The sequence below is a fragment of the Antechinus flavipes genome, chromosome 6 (assembly GCF_016432865.1).
Source record: "Antechinus flavipes isolate AdamAnt ecotype Samford, QLD, Australia chromosome 6, AdamAnt_v2, whole genome shotgun sequence".
In the NCBI taxonomy this organism is placed as follows: domain Eukaryota; kingdom Metazoa; phylum Chordata; class Mammalia; order Dasyuromorphia; family Dasyuridae; genus Antechinus; species Antechinus flavipes.
In genome coordinates, this window is record NC_067403.1 from 256,366,343 (window position 1) to 256,393,919 (window position 27,577).

The following is a 27,577-nucleotide window of genomic DNA, read 5'->3' on the forward strand; positions in this document are numbered from 1 at the left end:
GCGCGCAGTTTCCACACGCCAAAGTGGCCCAGAGGAGGGCAAGTTCTGCAAGGGCAGGAGCGGGACCGAAAGGCCACGAACCGAAAACAGAACGGTTCGGAAGCTCGGGGGCACGAAGGGCGAATGCTTCTGCAGCCAGAGGCAGAGCGAAGCCGCCATGAGCTTTGACAAAAGTCCAACAAATGGAGCCCGTGGGGACCGACCCAAAGGTGGGTTTAAGAACCTCAAAAAGAAGGTTATTTCCCCCCCAAAAAAACCAAACTATTGATGTGAAAAAAAAAACCTTCAAAATCATAAATAACCTCCTACATCTCGGGACACCATTGTGGACGATGAATTCTGCCCCAAGGTAGCCAGGATGTTAAAAGATGGATAAACTCGCTGTTGGAGCCCTTGGGGGGGGGGGGGGGGGGAAGAGGCAAATTAATTGATTGCTAGTGAAGCTGTGAATGGTCCAACCGATCTGGGGGGAAATTGGAATTATGCAAGAAAAGTCACAAATGGTTCAGTTCCCATGATCCCGAAATCCCGGGACTGGGCTGTTTCCGAGAGGTAGAAAATCTCCTGGTAGGCCAAAGAGCATTATTGGGGATAGACAAGATAGTGTCCGACAATTAGCCCCCAGAGTCAGGAGGACCTGAGTTCAAATTTGACCTCGGGCCCTTCATACTTACTAGCTGTGTGACCCTGGGCAAGTCACTTAACCTCAATTGCCTCAGCCAAAAAAAAAAAAAAAAAAAAAAAAAATTAAGGATAGCTGCAGGAATTCCGGTCTCTGAGGTGAAGAAGTATTATTGCATTCTTTCAAGGCAATTCCAATAAAATGGATAGAAAACACCAGCTGCATCCAGAAGATTGAATGTAAACCAACACCCATGATCAGCCCCTTTTTTTGTTTTGTTTTTTTCTTTCGTGGCTTTTCCCTTTTGTTTTGATTTTTCTCTCCCAATAGGATTCATAAAAAAAGTATATTTAAAAAGTGAATGTGTGTGTGTGTGTGTGTGTATAAGCAGAAAAAAATAAAACAATAAGTAAAAAAAGAAATCGAACTGTACTCTCGGGAATGATGAATTTGAAAAATCCAGAGGATCGTGTGGGGAAAAAAAAGGAAGTGATGGCAAGGCAAGAAAACAGTCACAACAGTGTCACCGGGGAAGAGCACGGCATTCAAGGCCGGGATCATTGTTAGTTTTTATCCCACCACCTGTTAGGGGACACACTGTTTTGGGTGGGCGACTGTATTAGGTAAAAGAGTACAGTGGGGTCTTCATTAGAAAGTATCTGTTAGACGACTGGCGAGACTGACCTGAACTGATGCTGAGTGAAATGAGCAGAAGCAGGAGATCATTATATATCTCAATAACGATACTGTTTGAGGATGGATTCTGATGGAAGTGGATCTCTTCGATAAAGAGAAGATCTAACTCAGTTTCAATGGATCAAGGATGGACAGAAGCAGCTACACCCAGAGAAAGAACACTGGGAAATGAATAGAAACTGCTTGCATTTTTGTTTTTCCTTCCGGGTTATTTCTACCTTCTGAATCCAATTCTCCCCGTGCAGCAAGAGAACTGTTCGGTTCTGCACACATAGATTGTCTCTAGGATATAGTGTAACCTATTTAACATGTAAAGGACTGCTTGCCATCTGGGGGAGGGGGTGGAGGGAGGGAGGGGAAAAATCAAAACAGAAGTGAGTGCAAGGGATAATGCTGTAAAAAATTACCCTGGCATGGGTTCTATCAATAAAAAATTATTTAAAAAAAGTATCTGTTGTATCTAAATAAAATGTTGTCAACAAAATTAAAAGATAAATAAATTTAATAGGCGCAGTTAGAGCACCAGCCCTGGGGTCAAAAGGACCTTCATTCAAATCAAGCCTCAGACACTTAGCGGGCATTAGCTGTGTGACTCTGGGCAAGTCACTTAACCCAATCGCTTTTCAAAAACTGTTTTAACAGTAATTAAGGAATTAAAAATAATTAATAAATAATTCAATAAATTTTTAAAATAAAAAAAAATGTTTTAGTGATTCCCCCAAAAGGACCCCAAAAATATGTACTTATTCCATTTCTGTAAGGACTTGTGGTTTATTATCATTGTCTGCAGTTGCAGAGACTGAGGCGAATGACTTGCTCAGGGTCACACAGCTATTCATGTCTGAGATTCAATTTGAACTTGGGTTTCCAGAGTCCAGGCCCAGGGCTCCATGGATGTGTACATTGAGGTGACCTGAAGCTTTAGCATTTGGAGAGACCCCCTGGATCCTTGGTCATAGTCTCCATACTGGCATTTAAAGGGGGTCTGTGTGTTTTGGTGAGAATCTTGGGGATCCATCATTAAATTACTGCACGATCTCCCCGAGGAAGGTCAGCCATACTCGCCCATTCAGTTCCGGGCCTGGTTCGGGCCTTTGCAGCAGCTGCCAAGATCTGGGCTGCCTGTCCAAGCCCACGTAGGCCAGACAATGAGTGGCTTTCATCCACTTGGTCCTTTCTGGGTAGCTAGCTAGTTACCGGGAATGGCCTTGAGGAGGCTTGGCCACGTGCGGGAGGTCACGGCACGGAAGATGTCGTGGTTTAAAGGGAAGGGAGCCCCACCCCCCCCGTGGGGATTCTGGGGGGAACGGAGCAGACACCTCTCCCGGGGAGCAGCCCTTTCTCAGCATTCAGCACAGGACGACCGAACGAGACGGGACTCCGTGGCTGCACCTTTCCAGGACGCTCACCGGCATTCTCCCGTCCCTAGTAAGCCCAGAGGCGACTTTATCTCCCCCTGCACCTTCCAGAGGCTTAACTCGGGGCAACACGATTCCCCAACCTCCGGGTACAAAATGGGCTGAGGGAACGCTGTCTGCGTAAACAGAAGGTAAGCTCCTGGAGGGCAGGCTCTAGTCGCTGCTCTTTGCGTCCCCGGCACCCGGCACAGAGCCTTGTGGGGATCACTGGGAACGTATTAACTGACCCTTGAAGAAAACCGAGCTTCCCCCTAAGAGGCGGCTGCTAGAGCACGGAAAGAGCCCCAGATCTGAAGTCAGGGACCCCGGCAGCTGAGCTACTTGATCTCTGTGTTTCGGTTTCCTCATCTGTAAAATGGGGATGCTAGTTGTGCTCCCTACTCGGCAGGGCCGTGGTGGGGATGAAATGAGAACAGATGGCAAGCTCTCCACAAACCACTAGGTGCCCACGGGCACCGAAAGGCGGCGAGCGAAGCCGTCACAGGAACCGAGTCAGTCAACAAGCATTTATTCAGGGCTCACTAGGCACCAGGCACTGGGCTAAGTGCTGTGGGTACAAAGGAAAGCAAAAAATCCCTTGCCTCGGGGGCGCACATTCTAATGGAAGAGACAACATGTTAATAACTAGAGACACAAAATATGTACAGTGTGAGGAGAAGGAAGGCAGTGAAGGTGCCAGGGAAGGCAGGAGGCCGAGCGGAAGAGAACGAGCGCTCCGGGCTGGGGGCCCGGCCCGGAGTCCGGAGATGGTACCGCCCGGGCAACTACAGCCAGGCCGTGCTACCCGGGTCATGGGGGTCCGGGGGGATAGTGTCAGAAGTCCGGGAAGGGAGGAAGGGAGCAGGCTGGGGAGGGCCGTCATGCCGGAGGGAGCAGTCAATCTGCTCCTGGAGGTGATGGGAGCCAGGGAGGCGAATGAAGCAGAAGCGCGTGGTCAAGCCTGAGGCTCCCCAATCTTGGTCCGAGGCTAGCCCTTCACTTCCTCAGTCCCAGAAGGCCTCCTGACACCATTGCTCGTCACATCTGACCTGAGCAACTGACACCTAAATCTGTAAACCAGAGGACCGGGAGGGGAGGGGCTGCTTTGTTGAAGCAATGAGAGGAGTGGGAGAGGGGCCCGGGGAATTGCAATCAGAGCAGGGAGCAGCAGGCACCTTCTCCAGGCCCTTGCCGGTGGCCCAGTCCACGGTCAGGGCTACGATTCCCGGGATGCAACACTCCACCAACTCTTGGGTGCCAGCCAGGGATGGGGGCGGAGCAGCTCTAAGCAGGGGAGGGAACCCAGCCGAGGCTCTGGGCCAGCAACCTGAGCTCCAGGAAGAGGGTCCCTTTCTCCCTCCATTAACTAGGTCACAAGGGGGAAGGGAGATGGGAATGGGCCACGGCCCCACCTCCTCTCCCTTGCAGAGTGGCAACTGTGCCCTTTCCCTTTCCTGAGGCCCGAGGAGGCTGGTCCCCAAAGGCCGGAAGGCGGGCAGCCCTTAAGGGGGTGGGGGCCGAGCAGAGGGCCAGGTCTCAGCCCCGAAGTCCATCCCCTGGAAGGCCGGCCAGAATGATTGTCTGCGCCCTCCCCACCCCCGGGTGTCTGGGCTCCCACCCCAGCTAAGTCAGGGCTGTGTTGTTGAGCCGGTCCAGGACTCGGGAGCAATGGGGGTTGCTCTCGAGGTGGTAGCTGCTCTCGTAGAGGGTGGGACACAGGTGCCAGCGGTTGGCCCGGTAGATTCCCAGGTAGGTGTAGACATCCGGCTTGTAGGTCAGCGGGCACTTGACCCCGGCGGCCCGGATGGCAGCGTCAGCCTTCAGCACTCCCTCCTGGTCCGTGAAATCTTCCGTGTAGACGCAGATGACCTGGCGTTCCTCCTCCTGGGCTCGGGGGCTCACCTTGGCCACCTGCAGCTTCCCCTCCACCACGGCCCTGGCGATGCCGGCCCACGCGTGGTCCAGCTTGAAGCCCGGGCTCAGGTGCATCAGCCACTTCCCGGTCAGGACCTGGTGGGTCAGGGCCAGCTCCCGCAGGATGGCCGGAGTGACGGGCCGCCCGCTGGCCTGCAGGGCTTCCCAGGCCCCCTGGAGTCCCTGGACGTCCCCGGCTCCAGGGGAGAAATCAGGCCCGTAGACCGCGATCCAGCCCACGGGCTTGGGGTTCGGGGCGCTGGGGCCCCCGTAGCGGGAGACTCGGGAAGGAGGGTAGGCGGCCAGCCAGGAGTCCAGCTCACAAGGAGGGGTGCTGCGGGCATCGAAGACCAGCCAGGGGTCCATGTCGGCTGCCATAGCCTCCGCAGCCAGGTGCTCCGCCGTGAAGCCATCCTCCTGGCTCCCGTGGGGGATCTCTTCCTCCGGCAGCTCGATCCTGCAGGAAGGGGGAAAGGTGAGGCACTGCCCAGTGCCCCGGGCGCCGCCCTTCGGTAAAGTGAGAGCCTTTCCAGTGCCAGGGCTACCTTCCTGGCCCTTTAAAGAGGGAAGGCTGGGCGTCACAACCGGCAGAGGGCTGGACTTGAGTCTGCAAAGCCCCGAGTTCGAATGCTGACTGTGTAACCCCGGGTAGCCACTTACTGTCTGCCTCAGTTTCCCCGTCTGTAAAATGGGTACAGTGATAGCACCTGCCCCCTCCCCGGGGGAGGACCGGAGCTATGTCATGGTTGGCCGCTTTGTTAAGGACCGTTTTTGTTACTAATTATAGGTGAGGACTTAAAACCCCCTCGACCCCAACTTCTCAAAGGAGATAAAGCCTCGTTCTAAGAGCACAAAACCCGGAGGGATCTAGGCAAAGGTCAGCAGCCTGGGAGTCCCGTCGGGGCCACCTTGGCCGAGGCGCCCCGTGGGTCGCACTTCGCCCCAACCCGTGGAAAAAAGGCTCCTCCTACTGGGCTCTTCCCGGGCTCCGCCTCCCCTCCCCCGCCGGAGGGGGCGCTCGCCGCCGCTCGCATCCTCCCCGCCCCGCCCCCCCCGGCCTTGGCCCCTCCCGGCTCCCGTACACTCCCGCCGCTGCCCCAGCCCGGGCCGGAGTCTCCCGCCCCACGATCCCATTGCCTTCCCTCAAGGCCCAGTCACCTCCGCCTCTCGCTTCTCTCCGTGCCAACGCGACCTGGCCCTCGCTCTCTCCGGGGCTCCTCTCCGCCGCGGGCCCTCCGCTCCGCCCACCCCACGGCCGCCGCCATCTTGGGCCGCCTGCCGCCTCAACAACAACTTTATCGGCAACCGCCGACCGCGGTCGGAGACAGCCAGAACAGAGGGAGTGAGAGGGTCGGGGAGGCGGGACTTACCCGGACGTGGCAGAGGACGCGACCAATGGGAAGCGAGGTCTCATCGCGGAGGCGCCCGGCTTGAACGCACGGGGGGCGGGGCCGTTGTAGGCGTTCCTCCATCAACAGGAAGGCGGAGCGAATGTCGTCATTCTCCACGGGTCTATCTATAGGAGGAAGGGGTGCTGGAGCGAGGCGGAGGGGAGTGTGAGCTGCAGGGTGCGCGCTAGGACCCGGAGGAGCGTGCGGAGCCCCGGCGCTAGGACCCAGAGGCGCGGGAGGGAGGCCGGCGCTAGGACCCGGGCGGGGCCGCAGCCGGAGCCGGAGAAGCCGCGGCGGCTGAGCCGGAGGAGCCGGGGCCGGAGCCGGGGCCGGAGGGCCGAGGCCGAGGTGCTGCGAGAGCGGCGGCGACACAGGAGGCCCCGAGATGCCGAGCAAGAAGAAGAAGTACAACGCGCGCTTCCCGCCGGTGAGTACTCGGCCCGGGGCCGCCCCCGGCCCCGCCTGGGCCTCCCCGCGCCGCCCCCCCCTCCCCGCAGCTGTCCCTGTCCCCGGGGCCCGGACCCCCCGCGGCACCTCTAGCCTCGGCACCCTCGCCTGCCCCGCCCGCAGCACCGATAATCTTGGGACAGCCCCCTCTCCTCTGACCCCGCTGCCCCTCTTCCTCTGCACCCCTAACTTGGAGACCCCCGCCTGTCCCGCCGCAGCACCGCTGACCTCGGGACCCCCGCCTGTCCCCGTCCGCCAGGCCCCCCGCCCCGGTTCCCCCTCCTCCCTCTCCTTCCCCGAGCCTGTGCGCCGCCCTCGTACCCCACGATGGAGCTGGGGAGGGGGCCTCACGCTGCTCTCTTCCCCACACTAAGGCCAGGATCAAGAAGATCATGCAGACGGACGAGGAGATCGGCAAGGTGGCTGCAGCTGTTCCTGTCATCATCTGTATCCTGGGGCGTGGGGACCTGGGCTGGGGGTCAGGGGGCTGGGGGTCAGAGGGCTGGGGGTCAGGGGGCTGAGGGTCAGGAGGCTGGGGGTCAGGAGGCTGAGGGTCAGGAGGCTGAGGGCTCAGAGGGCTGAGGGTCAGGGGGTTGGGGCCAGTGGGGCTGGGTGTGTTTTCCTGGTTTTCCTTTTTCTTTTTTTCCCTTTTCTTGCTGAGGCAATTGGGGTTAAGTGAAGTGTTAAGTGTCTGAGGCCAGATTTGAACTCAGGCCCCCCTGACTTCAGGCCTGGTGCACTACCCACCGGGCCGCCCAGCTGCCCCCTCCCTCGGTTTTTCTTGACGCGCTCCCTCAGCCAGAGCCCTAGAACTGTTTTTGGAATCGCTTCTCAAGAAAGCCTGTCAAGTGACCCAGTCTCGGAATGCCAAGACCATGACCACCTCCCACCTGTGAGTCCCGCTCCCCAGCTCTTTCTCCCTCCGACTCCGGCCTCCTTTCCCTTTGCCTCTCTCACCTTTGGAAAGGTCACCAGATTCTGGATTAGAAGACCCCGCTCTGCCCTTCCCGCAGCTAAATCTTTTCCTGGTTCTGGACCGTTTTTGTGGGAGCTCTAAAATTAGGGGGATAAATTCGAAAACTTCCAAGGTTCCCTCGCAAGAGCCCCACCCCCATCCTCTGTCAAGAACCCCTGGAGCCCAAAGGAGGCGCTCAGCCCCCTCATCTCCCCTCCTAGGAAACAGTGCATTGAGTTGGAGCAACAGTTTGATTTCCTGAAGGACCTGGTGGCCGCCGTGCCGGACATGCAGGGAGACGGAGAAGACAATCACCTGGACGGCGAGAAAGGGGCGCGCAGGTGAGGGGCGCGCAGGTGAGGGGCGCGCAGGTGAGGGGCGCGCAGGTGAGGGGCGCGCAGGTGAGGGGCGCGCAGGTGAGGGGCGTGCAGGTGAGGGGCGCGCAGGTGAGGGGCGCGCGGTGAGGGGCGTGCAGGTGAGGGGCGTGCAGGTGAGGGGCGCGCAGGTGAGAGGCGCGCAGGTGAGGGGTGCAGGGAGCGCGCTCCTTTCCCTCCCCGGGAGGCGTTTGGTTTCACAGAAAACATCTTCAGAATCATTCCCAACCTAAGCAGCGCCAGAAAAAGGGGGAACGCTTCTTGTTCAGAGAAGTTAGGAAACATTTATTCGGCTCCTGCTGTCGCCGGGCACTGGAAACCCCGATTTTCTGTCTCTCTCTTTACGCACGCATGCACGCTCACGTGTCAAAGTTCAGCCTCTTGCTTTCTTTTTGAGCGTTTTTATTGCTATCTTTTGTCTTTATGTCACCGGAGTTTCTCAGAATCGCACCCTCCCTACTCCTTCCCAGAGAGAAGTACTGTGTAGCCAATAAGGTTGTTTGTTTGTTTTTTGCTGAGGCAATCAGGGCTAGTGACTTGCCCAGGGTCACATAGGAGGAAGTGTTAAGTGTCTGAGACCAGATTTGAACGCGGGTCCTCCTGACTTCTAGCTGGTGCTCCATAGCTGCGCCACCCAGCTATCCCACCAATAAAGTTTTTAAAGGAAAAAAGTCAGAACTGATCAGCCATTAGAAAAAGTCTGCACGTGAGGGCAGCGCTCCACCCCCGGGGACCTCGCCTCAGCCGCGGGGTCGGAGCGGGGGAGGGCTTCTCCAGCCAGTGTTCACGGCTCGACGCTCCGTGCACGGTGCTCCTGGGTCTCTTTGTTCCTTACTTACGCATCGTTCGTACAAATCTCCGGGGTTTCTCTGAGACCCTCCCTTTCCCCTTCTGACGGCCCCACGGTCCGTTATCCTCCCGGAGTATTTGACCCAGGTCTCCAAAGGGCCTCCCTGACCCAGGCCCCCTCTGCTTTCGGTGACCCGTGCTCTCGAGCATTCATAAACGTTCTTCGCTGTCGCCTTAGTTTCCCCATTTGGAAAGTTCTCAAGTCTTATGTCTGACTCTAGGGGCCGGAAGCCTGGGAGCAGCCGGAAAAATGGTGGTGCCGGAGGAAAAGGGAAAGACAAAAAGCAGTCCGGCACAGACTCGGAGCAGGAGGTAAGCCGGCCCCTTAGACCGTCAGCTCGCCCAGGGCAGGGCCTGCTTCCTTCGGTGTCTCTGGGCACAGAGGGCTCCTGCTTGATTGCCGCTGAGCTCACGGCCTGGCCCTGGGCCTCTGCCACCTCTAAAAGAAGGCTGCCGGCCTCCCCGGCCTCCCCCAGCCTCTCTGACGTCCCTGAGCCCTCGGCCCGGCCCCTTCCCTCTGAGCTCAGGCTGTCCGAGGGGCTGACCTGGCTGATGCCGCCCACAGGATGATTCTGAGGACACAGAGACAGATGGGGAGGAGGAGATGCCCCAGCCCCCAGCCCAACCCAGCCGGCCCCCGGCCCCCTTCCAGAGGTGAGGTTGGCGGCCAGGATGGGGAGCGTCGTGGGATGGGGAGGCGTATTCTGAGGGGAATACAGAGGGTCTGTCTGTGGGGGAGGGGCACCCTAGGTGGGAGACGGGCCCCCAGTTCTCCAGGATTGTTGGGGGGAAGCGGTTCCGGCCTTGGGCACGCCTCTGCAACTAATGCATTGCCTCTCTCCTTCCACAGCCCCCCGGCCCCCTTCCTCCCCTTTTCCTCCACCCTGCCTCTCCCTCCGGCCCCCCCTGGCCCCACAGCTGTTGAAGAAGAGGAAGATTATGATTCATAGGGCCACCCCCCGGCCGTCTCACCTCCTCCTCCCACCCTCCACCCTCATTTAGTCCATTTTAGGGGCTGAGGGGGAGGTGGGGGGGAGGGGAGGGCCTTCTTAAATTTATTAAAAAATTTTAAAAAGAAAGAGGCTCCTGAGTGTTCGCACCCCCTCCAGCCCTGCAATTCTGGGGGCTCTCCCCCAGGCCCCATCCTGTCCCACTCCCCATCCCCCCCAGGAGAAACGAAGCATGGGGGTGCTGGGGAGTCCCTCCTCCCACGCCTCACTTTGCTGATTTGGGAGGGGGACATTGGGCCCAGGGCCCCCGGGGAATGGGTGGCTGCCAGACCCCCTGCTCTGGAAACTGGGCTCAGATCCTTCCCCCACTCACCCGGTCCCTCGCCTGTACGCTGAGCCCTCTGTTGCTAGGGGGGGGGCTTTTTGTAAACCTTTGAGGCAGCCTCGAGTCCTCTTGCTGTCCCCCTTCCTCCTCCCCTTCCCCCTCCCCCCACCATCCGTTAGGCTCTGGGAGCCAGAGTCACTTAGGGCAGCCCACCCTCCTCTCCACCTTTCTCCATCTGCCCCTGACCCAGTGACTGAGGGTCCTGAGGAGTCCCAGCAAACCCTCTGGACCTCCAGGGAGGGAGCCTGGGAAGCCAGAGGCAGGTGATGGTGCCCAGGGAAGAGCAAAGGTGAGCACAAGGCCATCGAGATGGAAGGGACCCGAGACTTTGGGCAGATGTTACAGATGGAGAAACTGAGGTCCAGAGGCCCCAGGTGGCTCCACAGGCGGCAGCTGCTCTCTGCAGAACGCCTTATGTATCATACCATAAGGCAACAGTTCTCGCCCCCAAGGAAGGGCCGCCGACCCTCAAATGGGCAATGTGATTGGTCAGTGTTGCAGCGATGTGATTGGTCAGTGTTGCAGTCAGTTTACTACACTGTTTTCTGTCCGTTTGTCTTGTTCCCTATGCAGAAAGCAGCTGGACCCCAAAGCTCTCCACCTCCCCCCCCCCCCACCCCCCCCTTCCCCCCGTCTTTCTCCCAGCCTCTTCCTGGGAGTTGGCCCCTTAAGAGCCCCAACAGTGAATCATGGAGACTTGAGCCTCTGGGGGAGTTCATCTTATAGAATGGTTTTGGGGGAAGCAGGAACCCCGGGGCTGGCCCAGGGTGGGGGGAGGGGATGGTCTCTTGTTCAGTCCTGATCATCCACCTGCATTCTGTTTAACTCCCTTCACACACCCCCTCCCAGTTCTGCATGGACTGTCCAGCATCTTGGCGGCCTTCCCTGGCTGGACCACCAGAGGGCCTTCTAGCGGAGACCTGGGATCCCCTTTGGGCTAAGTCCTGGGCATCAAATTTAGGATGCTGCTGAGACAGTCCAGATCGCCTGGGTCCTGACCAGCATGGAGCCCGCCCCCGTCGTGCCTGGGCATCAAATTTAGGATGCTGCTGAGACAGCCCAGATCGCCTGGGTCCTGACCAGCATGGAGCCCGCCCCCGTCGTGCCAGACCCCACGCCTCTCGAACCCACTGGAGACTCCTATGCCATTCTTGTCTCATTTGGGGCTTACAGTCCTCTAAGAACCCCAGATCGTTTTCAACAGGTACCCAAACTGGGGCTCAGATTATCCGGAGGTTCTTCTGCCTCAACAAGGTGAGACTTGAACCAGATCTCAGAAAGGAGAAGGAAGGAGAAGGAAAGGGGGAAAGGGGTGAGTCAATGGAAGGAAACAGGCCGTGCTCACCAAGATCAGCCATGTTTACGGGAGCGGGCCAGTGCTGGGCCTTCTGGCCGATTCGTCTCCAGGAGGCTGAGCAGAGGCTCCAGCTTTGGGGAGCTGGAGGAGGGGCGGGCCGTCTGGCTCAACCCCTGAGCCCGTTCCCCCAATCGCAGGCTGCCGGGCCGGGAGAGGCCGCCGGCCTCCTCCCCTTATTGCAGAGCTCTGACCGAGGCTGAGAGGACCCCTTGGCCGGGGTCCCGGCTCCAGCGCCTCCCGGGGCCGTCAGGATGGGCAGTGCTGGCTCAGACACCAACAGACTCGTTTTTGTAAAAGTAAATTTTCACTGATGCCATTTTTTGGGAATCTGAATAATTTTTCCCAGTGGGCACAGTGCGTAGAGCACCGAGTTCAGACACGTACTGGCAGTGTGACCCTGAGCAAGTCACTTAACCCAGTTTGCCGCAGATTTCCCATCGGTAACGGGAATCGGAGAAGGAAATGACAAACCACCCCAGGAGCTTTGCGGAAGAAAGCCCAGTTGGTGGCGGGAAGAATCGGACGGGACTGAGATGACCGAAGCGTCTCCCGGCGCCCTTTCTCCTGCTCCTACCTAGAGAACCATCTCATACGGCGATAATTTTTTTAATAAAGCTTTTTATTTTCAAAACACATGCAGACAATCCGACAGCATTGACCCTCGCTTGGCCTTGGGTTTCAGATTTGCTCCGCCTCCCCACCCCCTCCCCTAAATGGCAAACAATCCAATATATGTTAAACATGCATAATGATGTTTTTTAAGACAAAAAGGAAAAGGAAAAAAAATCAGCCAAAGGGATCTGGCTACCCGGGAACTCCGATAGACAAGGTTCTTAGGTGGCCTTCAGGAGGAATCTGGGAAGACTCCAAGGGGGAGGTGACCTTTGCGCTGCCTGGAGGTGGCAAGGCAGGGTGGGATGGCAATCCAGATATCGGGGCTCTCTGCTCTGGAAAATGAGAGGGTGGGATTCATTGTGTGCACATGGCCCCGGGAAGAGGGTAAACTAGTCGTGCCCTAGTTCTGTAGAAAAGTTCATTATGTGATAGGGTCATAGACAGAGCAAAGGGACCTTAAAACCTCATTCTGCATTTGTGGAAACTGAGACAGAGCAAGGTTAAAGCAACTCATTAATGTAACAGACGGGTGGGGAGGAAGGAACCAAGATGGAGGCAAGCCAGGACTTTGGCTGAGCTCTCCCCCGCTTCCCCCAGAATCAATGCTAGAACAAGCCTCGGAACGGATTCTAGAGCGCCGGAAGCCACCAACGGTCACAGGGAAATGATTTTCAAGCTTAAGATATCTTGGAAGGACTTCAGGAAAGGCCCGTCTCACTTGGGCAGAAGGGAAACGGGCATGACCCGGGGAATGTAAAGGGACGCTCTCGGCCAAAGGGGCAGCAGCGTTGGCCACCCTGTCCTGGTTCCGAGGGCTGTGAGGCTCCCACTCAACATGGAAGGCAAATAAATTGTTAGCCCTTAATAACAGGTGGGACTAGGTCAAGGTCAATCCAGCACAGTGGGAAAGCCCGAAAGCCCCGCCGGTCTGGGGGCAGAAAGGTAGTGAGAGGCCCCTGATCACCTGCAAAAAAAAAAAAGCTTCAAACAATCTCCACTGCTCCCTAGGAGCAAAGCTCAACTTTTAAAAACGAGCAAAAAAGCAGAAAGGGCCCTGACCCTGTGTTAGAATCCTAGTGTTACGTCAGTGGAATTGATACAATGCTTATCGGTTCATACATTGGAGCAAATCCTTACAAGGTGTTAAGTCACTAGTATTGATGGAAACAATGCTTAAGTTAACACCTTTGAGAGTTCACACATTAGCTCACACATTAGTTCACATGTTGGGAGATTTCAGGGTTCAGTATGAGATATCCAAATTCACACCTCCCATAATCCCACTCTTGGAGGAGTCAACCTTAGTTTACACCTCTAAAAGAGCATAAAAACAGCCGAGCTCAGGCAGGAGAGTTCAGTTGAAAAGATGGAGAGGGGGGCGTCAGTGGGAGATTGAGTAGCCACGAGTCGGAGTTGCGCTAGAGGCAGAAGCTGGAAGAGCTAAAAGACAAGCTGCAAGAGCTCTTGGAACCAAGGAGGGAGAGAGGCCGCTAAGAAAACTCACCGGGCTATATCGAAGGAGACAATAAAAGATTTGAACTTTTAACACCTGGCTGCATTTGGAGTGATTATTACTCTGAACCGAAACTAAGGCTGCCTCCAGAGAACCTCCCCAAAAAACCTGCTCAGAGAGAACCATTATATATTTTTAAAAAGAAGAGAACACCACAGCTCTGGAAAGCTACTATGGCAAAGGGAAGGTCAGAACACAAAGCCAGAAGACAGCAATGGCAAAGTGCCAACATGGCAAGCCTCCGAGGGGAATCTGAACTCTCAAGCTCAAAAGGCTCTATTGGAAGAGCTCAAAAAGAATTTACAAAATTATAAGAAGTAGAAGAAAAATGGGGAAAATTAAATGAGAGCTATGAAAATTTTGGGAGGAAGGCCAACAGCTTGGAAAAGGAAGCACAGAAATTGACTGAAGAAAACTTAAAAAACATCTTTAAATGCAAAACTCAAGAGAAATATAAAAAGATCAATAGGAAAGAAAAAACAACTGCCCTTTTTTAAAAGGTTAAATTGTTTATACCTCTACATGAAAAAATGCTACTTGTAACTTAAGAATTGTATCTTTGTTAGGTACTTAGAAGGATTATATAGAGACAGAGGGTGTGACTATAAGTCGACTTTAATGTGATCATATAAAAATTAAGGGGTGGAAAAAGGATTGTGTTGGGAGAAAAGGAAAGGGGAGGTAAAAAGAGGTGAATTACATCCTATGAAAAGGCACAAAGTATCTATTACAGTAGAGAAAAAGAAGGAAGGGGGACTTTGAACCATAATTCATCAGATTTGGCTCAAAGAGAAAGAAATAAAGTACGTTTTTAGTTTAGTATAGAATTTAATCTCACTTTATACTGTACATTTTGGGAAATAAGAGGAGAAAGGAACAAGAAAGGGGGGAGGCTGATTGAAGAGAGGGCAGAAGTAGAAGGGGAAAAGAGTGAAAAAGGCAGGGGAGAGGCTGATAAAAGGGAGGGCAGATTGAAGGAAGTAGGGGTCAGAAGTAAAACACTTGTGAAGGGAAAGGGTGAAAGGACAGAGAAACATAACAAATGCAGGAAAATACAGTTAGTAATATTATTAACTATGAATGGGAATGGGATGACCTCTCCACAAAACGGAATTGAATAACAGACTGGATTAAATGCCAGAATCTTGCAATATGTTGTTTACCAAAAATATATGTGAAGCAGAAAGATCCATACAGAGTAAACCTGAAACACTGGGACAGAATGAATATGTTATGCTTCCGCTAAAAGGGAAAAAAAAAACCTATCAGGTAGCAATCCTAATCTCAGACCAAGCAAAAGCAAAAATAGATCTGATTAAAAGAAATAAGGGAACTACATCTTGCTAAAGAGTACCATAGATAATAAATTACTATCCATACTAAATATATGCACGGTATAGCATCCAAATTCTTAGAGGAGAAATGAAGTGAGTTGCAGGAAGAATTAGCAAACTACACTAGTGTGGGAATTCAATCTCCCTCTTTCAGAACTAGATAAATCTAACCACAAAATAAATGAGAAGTTAAGGAGGTGACTAGAACTTTAAAAAAGTTAGGTTATCATATGCTTCTGGAGAAAATTGAATGGGGATATATATATATATATATGTCTTTCTCAGAGGTACATGGCACCTACACAAAAACTGACCATATATAAGGGCATAAAAACCTCACACTCAAGTGCAGAAAGGCAGAAATGTTAAATGCATCTTCTTCAGATCATGATGCAATAAAAATTATGTGTAATAGTCATGGAAAAATAAACCAAAAATGATCAGAAACTAAATAATTTAATTCTAAAGAATGGGTAAGTCAAAGAACAAATTGTAGAAACTATCAATTTCATTTAAGAGAATGACCATAATGAAGCAACATACTAAAACTTATGGGATGCAGCCAAAGCAATTCTTAGGGGAAATTTTATATTGAATTTAAAAATTTTTGTTTTGTGAGGCAATTGGGGTTAAGTGACTTTCCCAGGGTCACACAGATAGAAAGTATTGTGTCTGAGGCCAGATTCAAACTTTGGTTCTCCTGACTCCAGGGCTGGTACAGGACTGTATTCTCTGTACCATCTAGCTGCCCCTTAGGGGAAATTTTATATCTCTAGATGCTTACATAATAAAATAAAGAGAAGACTAATGAATTGGGCATGCAATGAAAAATGCTAGAAAAATAACTTTTCAAAAAACCAATTAAATGACAAATTAGAAATTCTTAACATCAAAGAAGAGATTAATAAAAGTGAAAGAAAGCTATTGGACTTATAAAATAAAACTGAGTTGGTTTTAGTAAAAAAAAAAAAAAAAAAAAAAAGACCAACAAAATAGATAAGCCTTTGGTTAATTTGATTAGAAAAAAGAAGAAAACCAAATTATCAGTATCAAAAATGAAAAGGACGAACTTATCACCAATGAAGAGAAAGTTAAAGCAATAATTAGGAGCTATTTTGCCCCATTGTGTGGCGGTAAATCCGATGATCTAAAATGGATGAATATTTACCAAAAATATAGATTGCTCAGATTAATTAAATACTTAACATAGTTCCATTTTAGAAAAATAAATTGAACAATTTGAACAATTGATTGAACAAATTGAACAATAAATTGAAATAAATTGAAGTGAATTCCCTAAGAAAAGGGTAGATTGATTTACAAATGGATTCTACCAAATGTTTAAAGAACAATTAATTCCAATAGAGTAACAGATGTGGCTTCAACCCCAGTTTGCTGATCCCTGCATCACGTTGTCTTTCTGCTAAGAGGCCACTGGGAGGCGACACAGTGCACAGAACCCTAAACCTGGAATTGGGAAGACCAGCTCAATCCAGCTTTAGATTTCATCCTTTCAATTTCAGTCTACCCCGTTTCCTCATCTGTAAAATGGGGATCATGATAGTCCCGCCCTCCTAGGTTTGTTTAGAAGATAAAACGAGGTTGTGTTTGTAAAGTGCTTTATGAATTCATGTTATAATTCCTATCATTTCATTCAGACTCCGGCCTTCGGGAAGCTCCTCTAAAGGATGGCCGGTTGGTACTCTGAGTGGGATTTCAGGATAATTGAGAGCCTGCCATGATGTTCTGCTGCATTTTCAACGTTCCCTCTGTTAACCTGGTTGGCATTAATGGTGACCATGTGTTCTAAGTCTAAAGGCTTGGCTGAGCACATCTGAACTCCCGCTGTCCTTTCCTGCATTGATCCCAGAAGCCACCTGGTCATAGTTCTTTCTGGCAAGGGCAAGAGATCCCCAAAGGCCTCCGCTTTCCCGACTTCTCTTTCTGCTAAGTGACTGACTGACTGAGAGGTAGAGGTGGAATGGGAGCATGAAATACAGTGACTTAACAACTGAGGTAATCAGGACCAAAGAAAGACTCAAAGTGCTTTGGGAAATCTGAGCAGGAAACAGATCCCTTTTAATTGGGGGCTTCCTGAAAGAGAGGACATTGAAGTGGAGCCTAGAAGGGAAGGATTCACAAAGTCAAGTCTACCAGCATTTATTAAGCCTCTATTATGTATCAGATTATGGTCAGCACCTCCTGACACAAAAAAAAGGTTAAAAAAGCTAAACAAAAGGTCAGCTAGGTGGCGCAGTGGACCTGAGTTCAAATCTGCCCTCAGACACTTAACACTTCCCGGTTAGGTGACCCTGCAAATCATTGAACCCCAATCACCTCAGCAAAAAAAAATAAAAACAAATAAAAAACTTAAACAAAAAATCCCAGCCCCTGTCCTCGGGGAGCTTCTGGTCTAACGGTGAGAAATCACATGCAAACAACTATGTACAAACTAAATACAAGTTATATTGGAGAACATCTGGGGCAAAGGCTTCTGGGAGAAGGATGCTAGGAGGTGGAGATGAGGGGGGAGACTTGGGGAACCGCCAGGACCGATGTCTGACGGGAGGAAATGGACAGGCTGGTCTGAGCAACAGCAGATGAGGGGAGACACTGGGAATGGGGGATGGCTGATGCCTGTGATAAGGGGCAGGTGCGGCAGGGGAACCTAAGTCCAGTTTGATGGAAGCCTAAAGCCTGTGAAAGGAACATAGAAGGTAAGAGCTGGAAGAGATCTTGGAGGCCAGCCCAGCCCAGCCCTCAGGAGCGGTTCACACTGCCTCCTGATTCCCTAATCCCCATTGCTTTTCAGAAACAGCATGGACTGCCTTCACAGAAAGGTAGTGAGCTCTCCAGCCCTGGGAGTCTGCAGGCACAATATGGCTGGCTGTCAGCCTTGTTTAAAGGGGGATGTCTGCTAGCTCAGGGAAGGAGGGAGGGAAGTGCTGGACTTGGCGCCTCTGAGAAGCTTCCAGCTCTGAGGAAGATTAATGTGGGTAAAGGTAGAAGCGGCCTGGAGATGCCAGGTTCAGGAAGGCAAGAGGAGAATGGCGATGATTCTCACCCACCCAGCTCCGGGTGGGGGGTGTTGGCAACGGGGTCTTCAAATGAACCCCTGGAACGATTGCAGCTGGCACCTCTTGAGGCCATTTCCCCTCACATGAGTGGGAGCCTCCCATTGCCCAGGCAGGGTCTGAGAGTCCCAGGGTGCATTGGAGGGCACGTTATCTGATTCTACCTAATGCGTGAATCCACTGGGAAGCATCCCTCCTCTGCTTGAGCCCCTTTGGGCCCAGTTCTACCCAGCTCTCAGAGGGTGGGGTACTCTCAGAGGCGGGGGTGCTCTCAGAGTGGGGTGCTCTCAGAGGTTGGAGTGTTCTCAGAGGCTGGGACATTTGCAGAGGCTGGGGCATTCTCAGAAGCTGAGACGCTCTCAGAGTCTAGTGTGTTCTCAGAGGCTGGGATGTTCTCAGAGTCTGAGGCGTTCTCAGAGGCTGGAGTATTCTCAGAGGCTGGGGCATTCGCAGAGGCTGGGGTGTTCTCAGAGGTGGGGGTGCTCTCAGAGGTGAGGATGCTCTCAGAGGCAGGGGTGCTCTCAGAGGTGGGGTGCTCTCAGAGGTGGGGATGCTCTCAGAGGCAGGAGTGCCCTCAGAGGTGGGGTGCTCTCAGAGTCTGGGGTGTTCTCAGAGGCTAGAGTATTCTCAGAGGCTGGGGCATTTGCAGAGGCTGGGGCATTCTCAGAGGCTGAGACACTCTCAGAGTCTGGGGTGTTCTCAGAGGCTGGGACGTTCTCAGAGTCTGGGGCGTTCTCAGAGTCTGAGGCATTCTCAGAGGCTGGGGTGTTCTCAGAGGCTGAGACGCTCTCAGAGTCTGGGGCATTCTCAGAGGCTGAGGTGCTCTCAGAGGCTGAGGCATTCTCAGAGTCTGGGCATTCTGAGAGGTAAGGGTTCTCTCAGAAGTGGGGGTGCTCTGGGAGACTGGGGAGCTTTCAGAGGCCAGGTTGCCATGCCTTCCCAGAGTCCTGCTGGTCTCCATGGAGATGGATCAGGATCGGGCTGATAGAGGTTCTGAAAGGGGGGATGGGGCAGAAGAACTCTTTGCTAAGAACCCATCAACAGTCAATTCTGGCTGCCTCTGTGGTGAAAGCTAACTACGATGCCCGCATCCGGGTCCCTTCGGTGTCATCTGAACGGGAGACGGCTGCGGGACTGCTGGGGCTCCTCTCCGGAGTGCCTCTGGCCCACCAAGTAAGTGGCTTCGAATGCCAAGGCCTAGAGCTGGGCCGCAGGATGCCGGGGTCCGCGCAGGCGCAGGGGAGAAGCTGGAGAAGGGCCCCTGGTGGGGGGGAAGCTTTAAAGCAGAAAGGATCCTTGACGGTCTCATTTCCTAAGACTCCGGGACCTCGGCTCTCCGTCCCGTGGCCTTCCTCGTGTGAAACCAGGGAAGAGGCAGAAGGCCTGGATCGAAGGCTCTCACTGCTGCCCGAGCTCACGTTTTGTGGGACTTCACATCCTTGTTCTGGGCACGGGCCCCTTGCTGGCCCTCCACAGCCGTGGGATGTGGGGGGGACGTGCTTGTTAACGCGGCCCCCCTTGCCCTCCAGGGTGCTTTAAAGAATGGAGACAGTGTGCTGATCCAGGGCCGACCGAGGGCTCGCAGTGAAGGGAACCTCAGGAAGAAAGATGCATCCTACAAAGGCAAGAAGGGAAATGTGCCTTCTGAGGCCGAAGAGTGAGTAGCCAGGGGTGCAGGGAGGGGACCTGGGCCTCGGGGAGGCCGCCGTCCTGACCGGCTGCTTCTCTCCCCGTCCCCAGCCTCGTCCTGCCTCCGCCTCGGAAGCCCTCCTTCCCATTCCAGTGGGCCTGGGAGAGCTTCCTGGTGGATGGCCGGAGCCTGCCCCTGCCCCCTCCGGCCTCTTCCCAACAGACCGGGCAGGCCAAGAAGGGCCAGGCCTCAGCCCTGCCACCTGCCAGGGCCCCCCGGAAGTCGCGCTGGAAGGCTGTGCCCCCCTCTCCCCAGCCGGCCACCTTCCCGCTCTACTGGAAAATGGAGGCCCGGTGTCAGGACAGAAAAAGGCAGCTGAAGCCCTGGATTCAGCCCGAAACGGACAGTCAGGAGAGCCAGGACGGCCTGGAACAGGAAGGGCAGGAAGGGCAGGAAGACCAGGACGACAGGGAGGAGGAGGGGCTCGAGGGCAGGAGGGAGTTCAGCCTCTGGTCCCCTTTCTCATCTCCCAAGACAAGGTTGGGGTTCCAAGGACCTGGGCCCGGAGGCCAAGGCTGGGGCAGGGGGAAGAAGCTGAGAGCCAGGGGGCTGTGGCGGGAGAGGGGGGCATGGCTGCTGAGGGGGCTGCGATGGCCTGGGATGGGGAGTCTCTCTGGCTAGCCTGGGGGGGCCGTGGCTGCTGGGGAGGGGTCCCTGGCCAGCGTGGCTGGCTGGGCGGGGCTTGGGCTGGAGGGGCAGGACCTCAGAGCCTGGGTCTGTCCCCCGGTGATCAGGAGCAGAGCGGAGGAGAGGAGCCAGCTCCGGAAGTGGAAGGCCCTGCACCTGGCTGGCTTCGCCCTCCTCAGAGGATTCCAGCGGAGACTGGCAAAGTCCAAGGAACTGCAGAAGATGTACAACCTGGATGCTCTGCAGAAACATCTGCAGGAGGAGGCCGAGGAGCTGGGCCTCTACCGTGAGTCCCGGAGCCCCAGGGTCCCCGGCAGGCTGAGCCCTCCCACGGGCGCCCACCCCGGGCCCAGGAGGAGTCGGGTTCAATGACCCGCCCGCCGAGTCCCAGCCGGGAGAGGCGACCTGTCAGACAGAAGCAGTTGAGATCGGCTGCAGGAGTCTCCTCCTCCGCCGGTCCCCTCACTAAAGTAGAAGTGTGCGGCAGCCCCCCTTCCTTCCTCCAGGAGTCTCCCCCTCACTCTGGCCCTTCCTCCCCGAGGCTGGTTGTTCCCAAGCCTCTGTCCAGTGTCCTGAATGCGAGGTTCCCTCTCCTCACTCAGTGGGGTCTGTCTCCAACTTTGGGGATCCCGTTGGTGCTGCTTGCCCCCGGCGCTGTGACCGCCGCTTGTGGCTCTGAAACCCGGGGTCCCTGGCCCCAAAAGCAGGATTCTTGCCCACTGAAGGGACAGAGAGGGATGGGCAGCCTCCCTGCGGGTCATAGGCTCCCTTAGACCCTCCCAGGCCTCTGCCGGGGCTGCCGTGGGCGTAGGGCCCTGGGGAGGATGGGGGCGGGGGCCGATTCTTGTGCTTCTGCCTCAGCCGCCCAGTGGCCCCCCCAGGACGCCGCCCACGCGCGGGCCGAGAAGTATCCGGCCGGCGAAGAGGAGAAGTCCTTCCTGCTGACCAGCAGCACCACCAGGACCTCCCAAAAGCGCAGAGAAGCCACCAGGTATGTGCCCCGCCAGGGCCGGGGGGCCAGTGCCCCCACCCCCCGCTCTGGGCTTCACGGGCCGGGCCGGCCACAGGTCCCGCTTCTGGGAAGTCTGGTCTGTCCGCACTGGCCCAGGGCTCCCCCCACCGCCTGTCAGTGTGATAGGGCACGTACGTTGTCCCCACTCACACTCGCTTTCTGGTTAGGAAGCAGGGGCCGATGGGGCCGGGGAACTCTCCCAATCCTGCCCCTGCCCCTTCCCTAAAAGCGCCAAGATTTCCAGGGGCGCCCCCGCTGCCCTGACGCAGAGTCCCCGAGGTGCCCCCAGAGCACCAAGCGGGGGGATCCAAAGGGAGCCTGCCCCCTTCCCTCTTCCAAAGGCGAAGGGCCAACGAGGCTCTGGCCCGGCCCGAGGGCAGGGGGTGCCGTCCGCCCTCCTGGCTCCTCAGTGCCCCAAGGTGGCGCGGGGCTCCAGGCAGAAGGGGATGAAGGCCCGGGTCAGGCCCCATCTCGGACCCCTGGGTCGCACGGTAGGTCTGGCCCTCGTGCCGGGGGCTTCATTAATCCGTGAGACTGACTGCTTGCCGAGGGCAGAAGCCTTGGTTCCCCCCTGTAAAGTGGACACACTAAGCTCGGCCTCGCGAGGCCGCTAGGAGGCCCAGCCGGACCCTACTCTGGCACCGGGCAGCGCCCCCAAGTGCCCCAGAAGGGGAGGATGGCTACAAAGCCAAGGCGTGGCTGCCCACCGGGCCCTGCGCGGACTCGAGTGTGAAAGGGAGGTTCTTCTGAGGTTCCTTTCAGCTCAGAAGTCGGACTTAGTCTCCTCCCGTTGCTCCTTGAAGGGCGGGCCTGGGAGAGCTTGCTTCTATCTTTGGCCTTTTCTTTGTGTGCCCAGTGTGGACTGGCCCAGTGCCTGCCTGGCACACAGTAGGAGCTTACTAGATGCTTACTGCCTACTCTCTGAAGGAGACCCTCAAATCCAATATAATTGAGCCAGCACTGACTAAGGGCCCATTATGTGCCCAGCTGTGGGACTCTAAGGAGACCAAACCCCAACCATCCCTGCCCTCAAGGAGCTTACACTCTACAGGAGGGATGTACAAACACGCCTGGACACAGAGAAATGGAAGGTAATGCCGGGGCTCGCAGCTGGGGGGAAAGGCCTCGGGGGAAGGAGCTCAGGCTTCCGCTGCTCTGAGGAGGAGTCGGCCCGCCAGGCCTGGCTGAGGGGAAGCCTCGGGAGCAGGACCGCGGCTGGACGGGAAGGGCAGGGTTTGTACTGGACCCCGGGGCCACGGGAGCTGGTGACGCTTCTGGAGCCGGGGAGTGAGCTTTGGAGGGTCCTTGTGGCGGCGGAGGGAGGTCAGCGACCTGGGACGGGAAGGGCCCCGAGGGCCTGGTCTAGGGCCGAGGCTGTGGGAGCACTGAGGGGGGAGGAGGGGAGAAATGGAGGAAGAACCTCAGTCTGGCAACAGGCTGGGAGAGGGAGAGCCACTGGTCGGGGAGGAGCTCTGGGCCGCCCGGGAGGACCGTGTCTCCCGGACAAGGCGGCTTGGAGGCAAGGCAAGAGGCCGTGGGGGGGACCTTGAGGGCGCCCTGGGACGCCTGGTTAGAAACAATCAAGAGGAGGCTGGAGCTCGGGGGCCCAGAGCAAAAGTTATGAGTGTGTGTGAGTGTGAGAGTGACTGTGATTGTGTGAGTGTGAGTGTGTGTGTGAGTGATTGTGTGTGTGAGTGTGCACATGTGTGTTGTGTGTGTTGTGTGTGTTGTGAGCTTGCACGCATGTCTGAGTGTGCACACCACATGGATCTGCCCATCCGGGGGTCCGAGTGGGGGAGGCTGGGGCAACCTCAGGGGCAGCAGGGAAGAGGCCGGCCCATTCTCTGGGATGAGTCGCCAGATTTGCGGGCAGCCGGGGAAGGGGAGAGCTGGGGGGGCTCCTGGAGGCAGAGCTCCTTGTAGTGGTCTCTGAAGGAAGCCTCCGACATTGCCCAGCTGGGGGAAGGCAGATGATCAGGGTTCAAGAGGCGGACAGATAACCCCCAGAAAGCTGGGAGACGCCCTCCCAGGACACCTTGCTCCTCTGGCCCATCTCCGCGGGCAGCCGCTCCTCTTGGCCCCATCCTTGCCTCGGCCCTCAGTGATTCCACATTCTGGGCTCAGTGCCCCCGGACGGTGACCGACAGAGCCGCCCTGTCCTCCTCCTCTCAGGCTTAAGGAAGGAAGAGTGGGGGAGGGGAGACCAGCAGCGTTGGGCCCGGCCCGGCTCTCCCTGGGCCTTCCCCTCCCAGAGCCTCCATTTGTGGTTGGACAACGGCTTGGGGAGGGGGCGTGCAGATGGTAGGCCCTGGGGGGCGGCTCCCATCCCGGTTAAGGACTCACTCGCCCCTCTTCCTCCCCAGGGCCTTGATGCTGGACTGGGAACGGCACAAGCAGGAGGAGCAAGCCAGGGCGGAGCAGCGCCGAGCTCAGGAGCAGCGGGTCCAGAAGCAGGTGGCTCGGTGCCTGGCAGCCTACGGGTCTTCCAGATCCAGGGCGGGGGCGTCCCACCGCAAGCTTGAGGAGCTCAGGTGCCCGGCCCTTGGGGGAGGGACAGGGAGGGGCCCCTGCTGAAAAGGGGAGCCGGGCCCTGGCAAGTGGGGGCAGATGCACAGGAAGCCCCCCAACCAGCTGCCGAGGGCGTGGGAGCAGGGGCTCCTGAGAGAAGCAGGAAAGGCCGCTGGCGCAGGACGGCCTTGAGCTGCATCTGAGGGGATGCTCCAAATTTGGATGGGCCAGAGTGGATTCTGGGTGCAGGTGGGTTGGGGGAGGGGCCTTCCGGAGGTGAAACTGGGAGGAATTGGAGAAAAGCCCAAGTGGGAGGGGAGGGAAGCAGGGCTGGGGCGCACTCGGGCAGCTCCAGCTGGCCTTGCAGGGACCCAAGGGGGCGGCCCCTCCCTAGTCCCGTCTTTTGCCCTGCGGCCCCGCCTGAGATTCCCCTGCAGGGGCAGGATCCCAGGGGCCCAGGGGGCCTGTCCCTCTGTTCCACCACGGAGAGGGGCCAGGGCTGTTCAGGTCAGGGAGGCTGCCCCCAACAGAGGGGGACCCTTCACTGAACCGGCAAGGCCATGGGCACAACCCCTAGGCCCACAGCTGGGCTCCACTGACCTGGGACCTGATTCTGGGTCATCAAGGCCTCCCCAAAGGGGAGGAGTGGAGGGTCCCACTCCTGGTCATGTAACTCCAAATGTGGGTCTCAGGTACACAAGTCGTTCGCCGTGTGCCACGGTGCGCAGGAAGAAGGGAGCAGGGAATAAAGCGTGATGGCTGGTCTCTGATTATCTATTGCACAGGGCTGGGGAACGGGGCCGGGGAACGGGGCGGGGAACGGGGCCGGGGAACGGGGCCGGGGAACAGGGGAGCGCTTCGCCGGCTGCAGGCCCAGGCCCGGCGGGAGGAAAACAGGCCAGCAGCTAGTGTTTGCTTTGGCTTTAAGGCCCGCAAGCTGCTCCCCTACCTCAGAACACGGGTCCCCTACCTGCCCAGAATCACCGGCTGGGGCATCGGCCAATGCTGACTCCAGGCCTTTCCAGCCCCGGGCTTTCCCCACTGGGCTGCCAAGAGGATAAGAGGCAGAATCTAGGAGGGGCGGCTCCCAGTTGTCCCCCCAGCCCAGGATGTAGCCCCTCGGGTCACTGGGGGCGCCCTGAGTCTGGCCAAGCCCTTGGTTTCTCAAAGGAGTCACTTCAGGGGGTTTTCGGGCTGAGCCCGAGCTCCAGTGACCCTGCCCTGTCTCCCCAAGCCAGGCAGCAGGAGAAGGAGCGCTTGGCGGAGTACCAGAATGAGCTTCAGGGCATCTATCAGCGGGTACAGAACCGGCCCTTCCTCTTCCAGCAAACCATGCAAGTAAGGGCTCCCACCTGACCTGGACACCGCCAGCTTGGCCCGCCCCGCTCAGCACCGAATCGGGGGGAAGAGATCTTCCCAATTCTGCCGCCCTTTCTCCCCCAGATTCTCACTGCCCTTACCCAGACCTCTTGGATGTCATCCCAGACCAACAAAGTGCTTATTGATTAGGCGCCTGCTGTATGCAGAGGCTTGCGTGAGAGTGAGGGGCTCCTAGCTGGGGAACTCCAGAGCTGCAGTGGAGCCGAGACCCCATCGAGAAGCTTCCCATCAGGGCCATTCAACCCCTGCCCATTCTTGCCCAACCTCAGTTTCCCCATCTTGTAAAACGAGGGGGTTGGATGTTGTTTCCAACTTGGTAGAAAAGGGAAGGAGCATCCCAGAAGAGGGGGCGTTGGGAATGATACATGAAAGAGAGGAAGGAGAATGGCGTGAACTAAACTGGAAAATAAGGTAGTGCAGGGCAGGTTGTCAGCACAGAATAGCCTTCCTTAGGCGGAGTGCAGAGGGCTGCGAGAAAAATAAGGCGAATCAAGTCAGGAAGGGCGATGGTGCCCCGCGGGGGAAGGCTTGTGGGAAGGTTCACAGTGGGGAGCAAGGGGGGGCTTCTGAAGACCTGGGAGCAGAAGTCGGTGTTGGCAGGGGTCCCAAAGGTCAGAGGTTGATTAGTTTAGCCCTGGAGGGGACACAGAGGCGATCTCACGCCAATCCCCTTGTTGTACTGAAGAGGAAGGGAAGGTTCAGAGACTGGAGAGAGGAATGGAGGAAGCCGCCTTTAGGAGGTGAAGGCAAAGGGGGATGGAAATGAGGCATCAGTCAGGTGTGGCCGTGGGACCAGAGGGGAGGGGAGGGGGTCTGGGGAGGGGCCCCCAAAGCTCTCAGTTTATGTCAGAAGGATAAGTAGGGAAAGGGCCCAACCACAGGAGCCCCTTCTAGGGAATGGCTTTTTCCTGCCTCTGCCCATTCTGGAAGCCATGACCAGAGCCTTCTATCAGTAGTGATCCCAATCAAGGGACAGCCTTTGAGCTGCTCCTGGAGGCTCCCAGACTAGGGGGAGGAGCCCACCCTCCTTACAACTTCTGACAGTTGTGTCCAGAGGGGCGTCTCACTCCTGCCACTGTTTCAGGGGCTCTTGTCTCCCCAACAGGCCAATGCCCGGCTCTCGGTGAACAGGCGCTTCTCCCAGGTGCTGTCGGCGCTGGGTTTGGACGAGGAGCAGGTATTGGCCGAAGCAGTGAAGGATGAGATTGAGGAAATGCCCTCGAAATACAGGTAGGGGGCTGGGCTTGACTCAGAGGTTTAGAGAAAGCCCCTAATTTTGGAGGGGGGAGCAAAGTGAGACCCACCGAGGAGCCCCCGGGCTCTCCCGAGGTCACGAGGCTAGTGGGAGAAGCAGCCCTCGGACGCCTGGAGAGCCAAGCCTCCGAGCTCACAGTCCCGCCTCTCTCCACTGGGCTGGTGGTCCTGCCTGGAATGCTCTCACTCCCAATAGCTCCGGCTTCCTTCCAGGCGCAGGTAAAATCCCACCTTCTCACAAGCCTTTTCCACGTCTTACTCTCAGGCCTTCTCTGTGGGCTGCACCCAATCTACCCCGGCAAAGAGTTGGGTGTTTGGAGTCCCCTCTCTTACCCGTGAGCCCCTTGGGAGCGGGAACTGGACCCGTATCTGCGGTGCTTAGCACAGTGTCCGGCACATAGTAGGTGCTTCCCGAATGTGAATTGGCTGAATGCCAGCAGGAGAGCCCTCATTGCCACCCAAGGGCCTGGGGATAGCACGTGACTGACCATGGCTGGAGAAGCTTAACTGGCTCTTTCCAGTATTTGAGATGCACATGGAGGAAAGAGGAAGCATCACAGGTTTGCCCCACGTTGGGAGCCCCCCAGAGCATGGCCATATCCCATCCAACCTATTGCATTCACATTATAGACTGAGAAAGCCTCCTGGGAATAGAGGGGTCCCTGCTGCCAGCCCAAGCTGAAGAGGTACTCCAAGGAGGCGGCTCCAAGGCCAGTTAGGCTCTGAGAAGGGCAGGGAGCCTAGATGCCAAAGAAGACCCCTCTGACTCTTGCCAGGTCCTCAAAGACCAGGAAGCTAGCCAGGATCCGAGTGGAGCAGCCTTATTGGGACATGGAGTGAACAGAGCTGCAAGCTGCCCGAAGTCGTCAAGCCGAGTACAGGAGCGGGGTTGCCCAGGGCCCAGGGTTAAATGGGAAAGAGGGAGAGAGGGAAAAATGAAATTATTGTATTTAAGCCCAGCGTCTGCTTTCCTGCCCAGCCAGAGTCCTTGGGAGCTTGGGGATCTACGGGGGGAAGTGAGCAGAAATGATTGACGGTGAGGGAGGCATGTGGCAAGGATAATCTGGATGCCCCTTAGCCCTCTGGCCTGGACGGGGCCATCCTGCCTGGCCCCTGCTCCTGTGGAATCCAGAACTCCCTTGCCCCAACTTAGTCACAGAGATCTCAGGCTTCAAATCCTGTAGGGAAGGAGATGCTCCTCTATGGTTTACAAAAGAAGAAACTGAGGTACAT

The 27,577-nt window shown here is 56.1% G+C and overlaps 3 protein-coding genes across 4 annotated transcripts; 2 read left to right on the forward strand and 1 right to left on the reverse strand.

Moving 5' to 3' along the window:
- Positions 1–3,228: 3,228 nt before the first annotated feature.
- Positions 3,229–6,158, reverse strand: C6H11orf68 (chromosome 6 C11orf68 homolog). 2 transcript variants are annotated; one of them, XM_051964014.1, is made up of 2 exons: positions 6,000–6,158; positions 3,229–5,086 (listed from the first exon to the last, which is right to left on the reverse strand). In XM_051964014.1, the coding sequence occupies exons 1-2, from the start codon at positions 6,041–6,043 to the stop codon at positions 4,339–4,341; spliced, it is 792 nt and encodes a 263-aa protein (XP_051819974.1). In that variant the 5' UTR covers positions 6,044–6,158; the 3' UTR covers positions 3,229–4,338. The 2 variants fall into 2 exon arrangements, with proteins under 2 accessions (XP_051819974.1, XP_051819972.1); XM_051964012.1 differs by having other exon boundaries at positions 5,788–6,158.
- Positions 6,159–6,305: 147 nt separating this feature from the next.
- Positions 6,306–9,724, forward strand: DRAP1 (DR1 associated protein 1). Its single transcript, XM_051964015.1, has 7 exons — positions 6,306–6,447; positions 6,842–6,914; positions 7,266–7,359; positions 7,644–7,763; positions 8,867–8,957; positions 9,211–9,299; positions 9,496–9,724. The coding sequence occupies exons 1-7, from the start codon at positions 6,406–6,408 to the stop codon at positions 9,593–9,595; spliced, it is 609 nt and encodes a 202-aa protein (XP_051819975.1). The 5' UTR covers positions 6,306–6,405; the 3' UTR covers positions 9,596–9,724.
- Positions 9,725–18,878: 9,154 nt separating this feature from the next.
- Positions 18,879–27,298, forward strand: TSGA10IP (testis specific 10 interacting protein). Its single transcript, XM_051967517.1, has 9 exons — positions 18,879–19,046; positions 19,403–19,530; positions 19,614–20,042; positions 20,298–20,476; positions 21,052–21,181; positions 23,566–23,733; positions 24,949–25,048; positions 26,196–26,320; positions 27,121–27,298. The coding sequence occupies exons 1-9, from the start codon at positions 18,879–18,881 to the stop codon at positions 27,182–27,184; spliced, it is 1,491 nt and encodes a 496-aa protein (XP_051823477.1). The 3' UTR covers positions 27,185–27,298.
- Positions 27,299–27,577: the final 279 nt, after the last annotated feature.

Excerpts from the sequence above, each read along its gene's own strand:
- C6H11orf68 (XM_051964012.1), bottom strand. The coding sequence starts at position 5,894 with ATGGCGGCGGCCGTGGGGTGGGCGGAGCGGAGGGCCCGCGGCGGAGAG. Across the intron at positions 5,087-5,787 it reads GAGAGAAGCGAGAGGCGGAG|GATCGAGCTGCCGGAGGAAG; the intron begins GTGACTGGGCCT and ends CCCTTCCTGCAG.
- DRAP1 (XM_051964015.1), top strand. The coding sequence starts at position 6,406 with ATGCCGAGCAAGAAGAAGAAGTACAACGCGCGCTTCCCGCCG. Across the intron at positions 7,764-8,866 it reads GGCGAGAAAGGGGCGCGCAG|GGGCCGGAAGCCTGGGAGCA; the intron begins GTGAGGGGCGCG and ends GTCTGACTCTAG. Across the intron at positions 9,300-9,495 it reads CCCCCGGCCCCCTTCCAGAG|CCCCCCGGCCCCCTTCCTCC; the intron begins GTGAGGTTGGCG and ends CTCCTTCCACAG.
- TSGA10IP (XM_051967517.1), top strand. The coding sequence starts at position 18,879 with ATGGGGCAGAAGAACTCTTTGCTAAGAACCCATCAACAGTCAATTCTG. Across the intron at positions 19,047-19,402 it reads GAGTGCCTCTGGCCCACCAA|GGTGCTTTAAAGAATGGAGA; the intron begins GTAAGTGGCTTC and ends CTTGCCCTCCAG. Across the intron at positions 20,477-21,051 it reads CGAGGAGCTGGGCCTCTACC|CCGCCCAGTGGCCCCCCCAG; the intron begins GTGAGTCCCGGA and ends CTTCTGCCTCAG.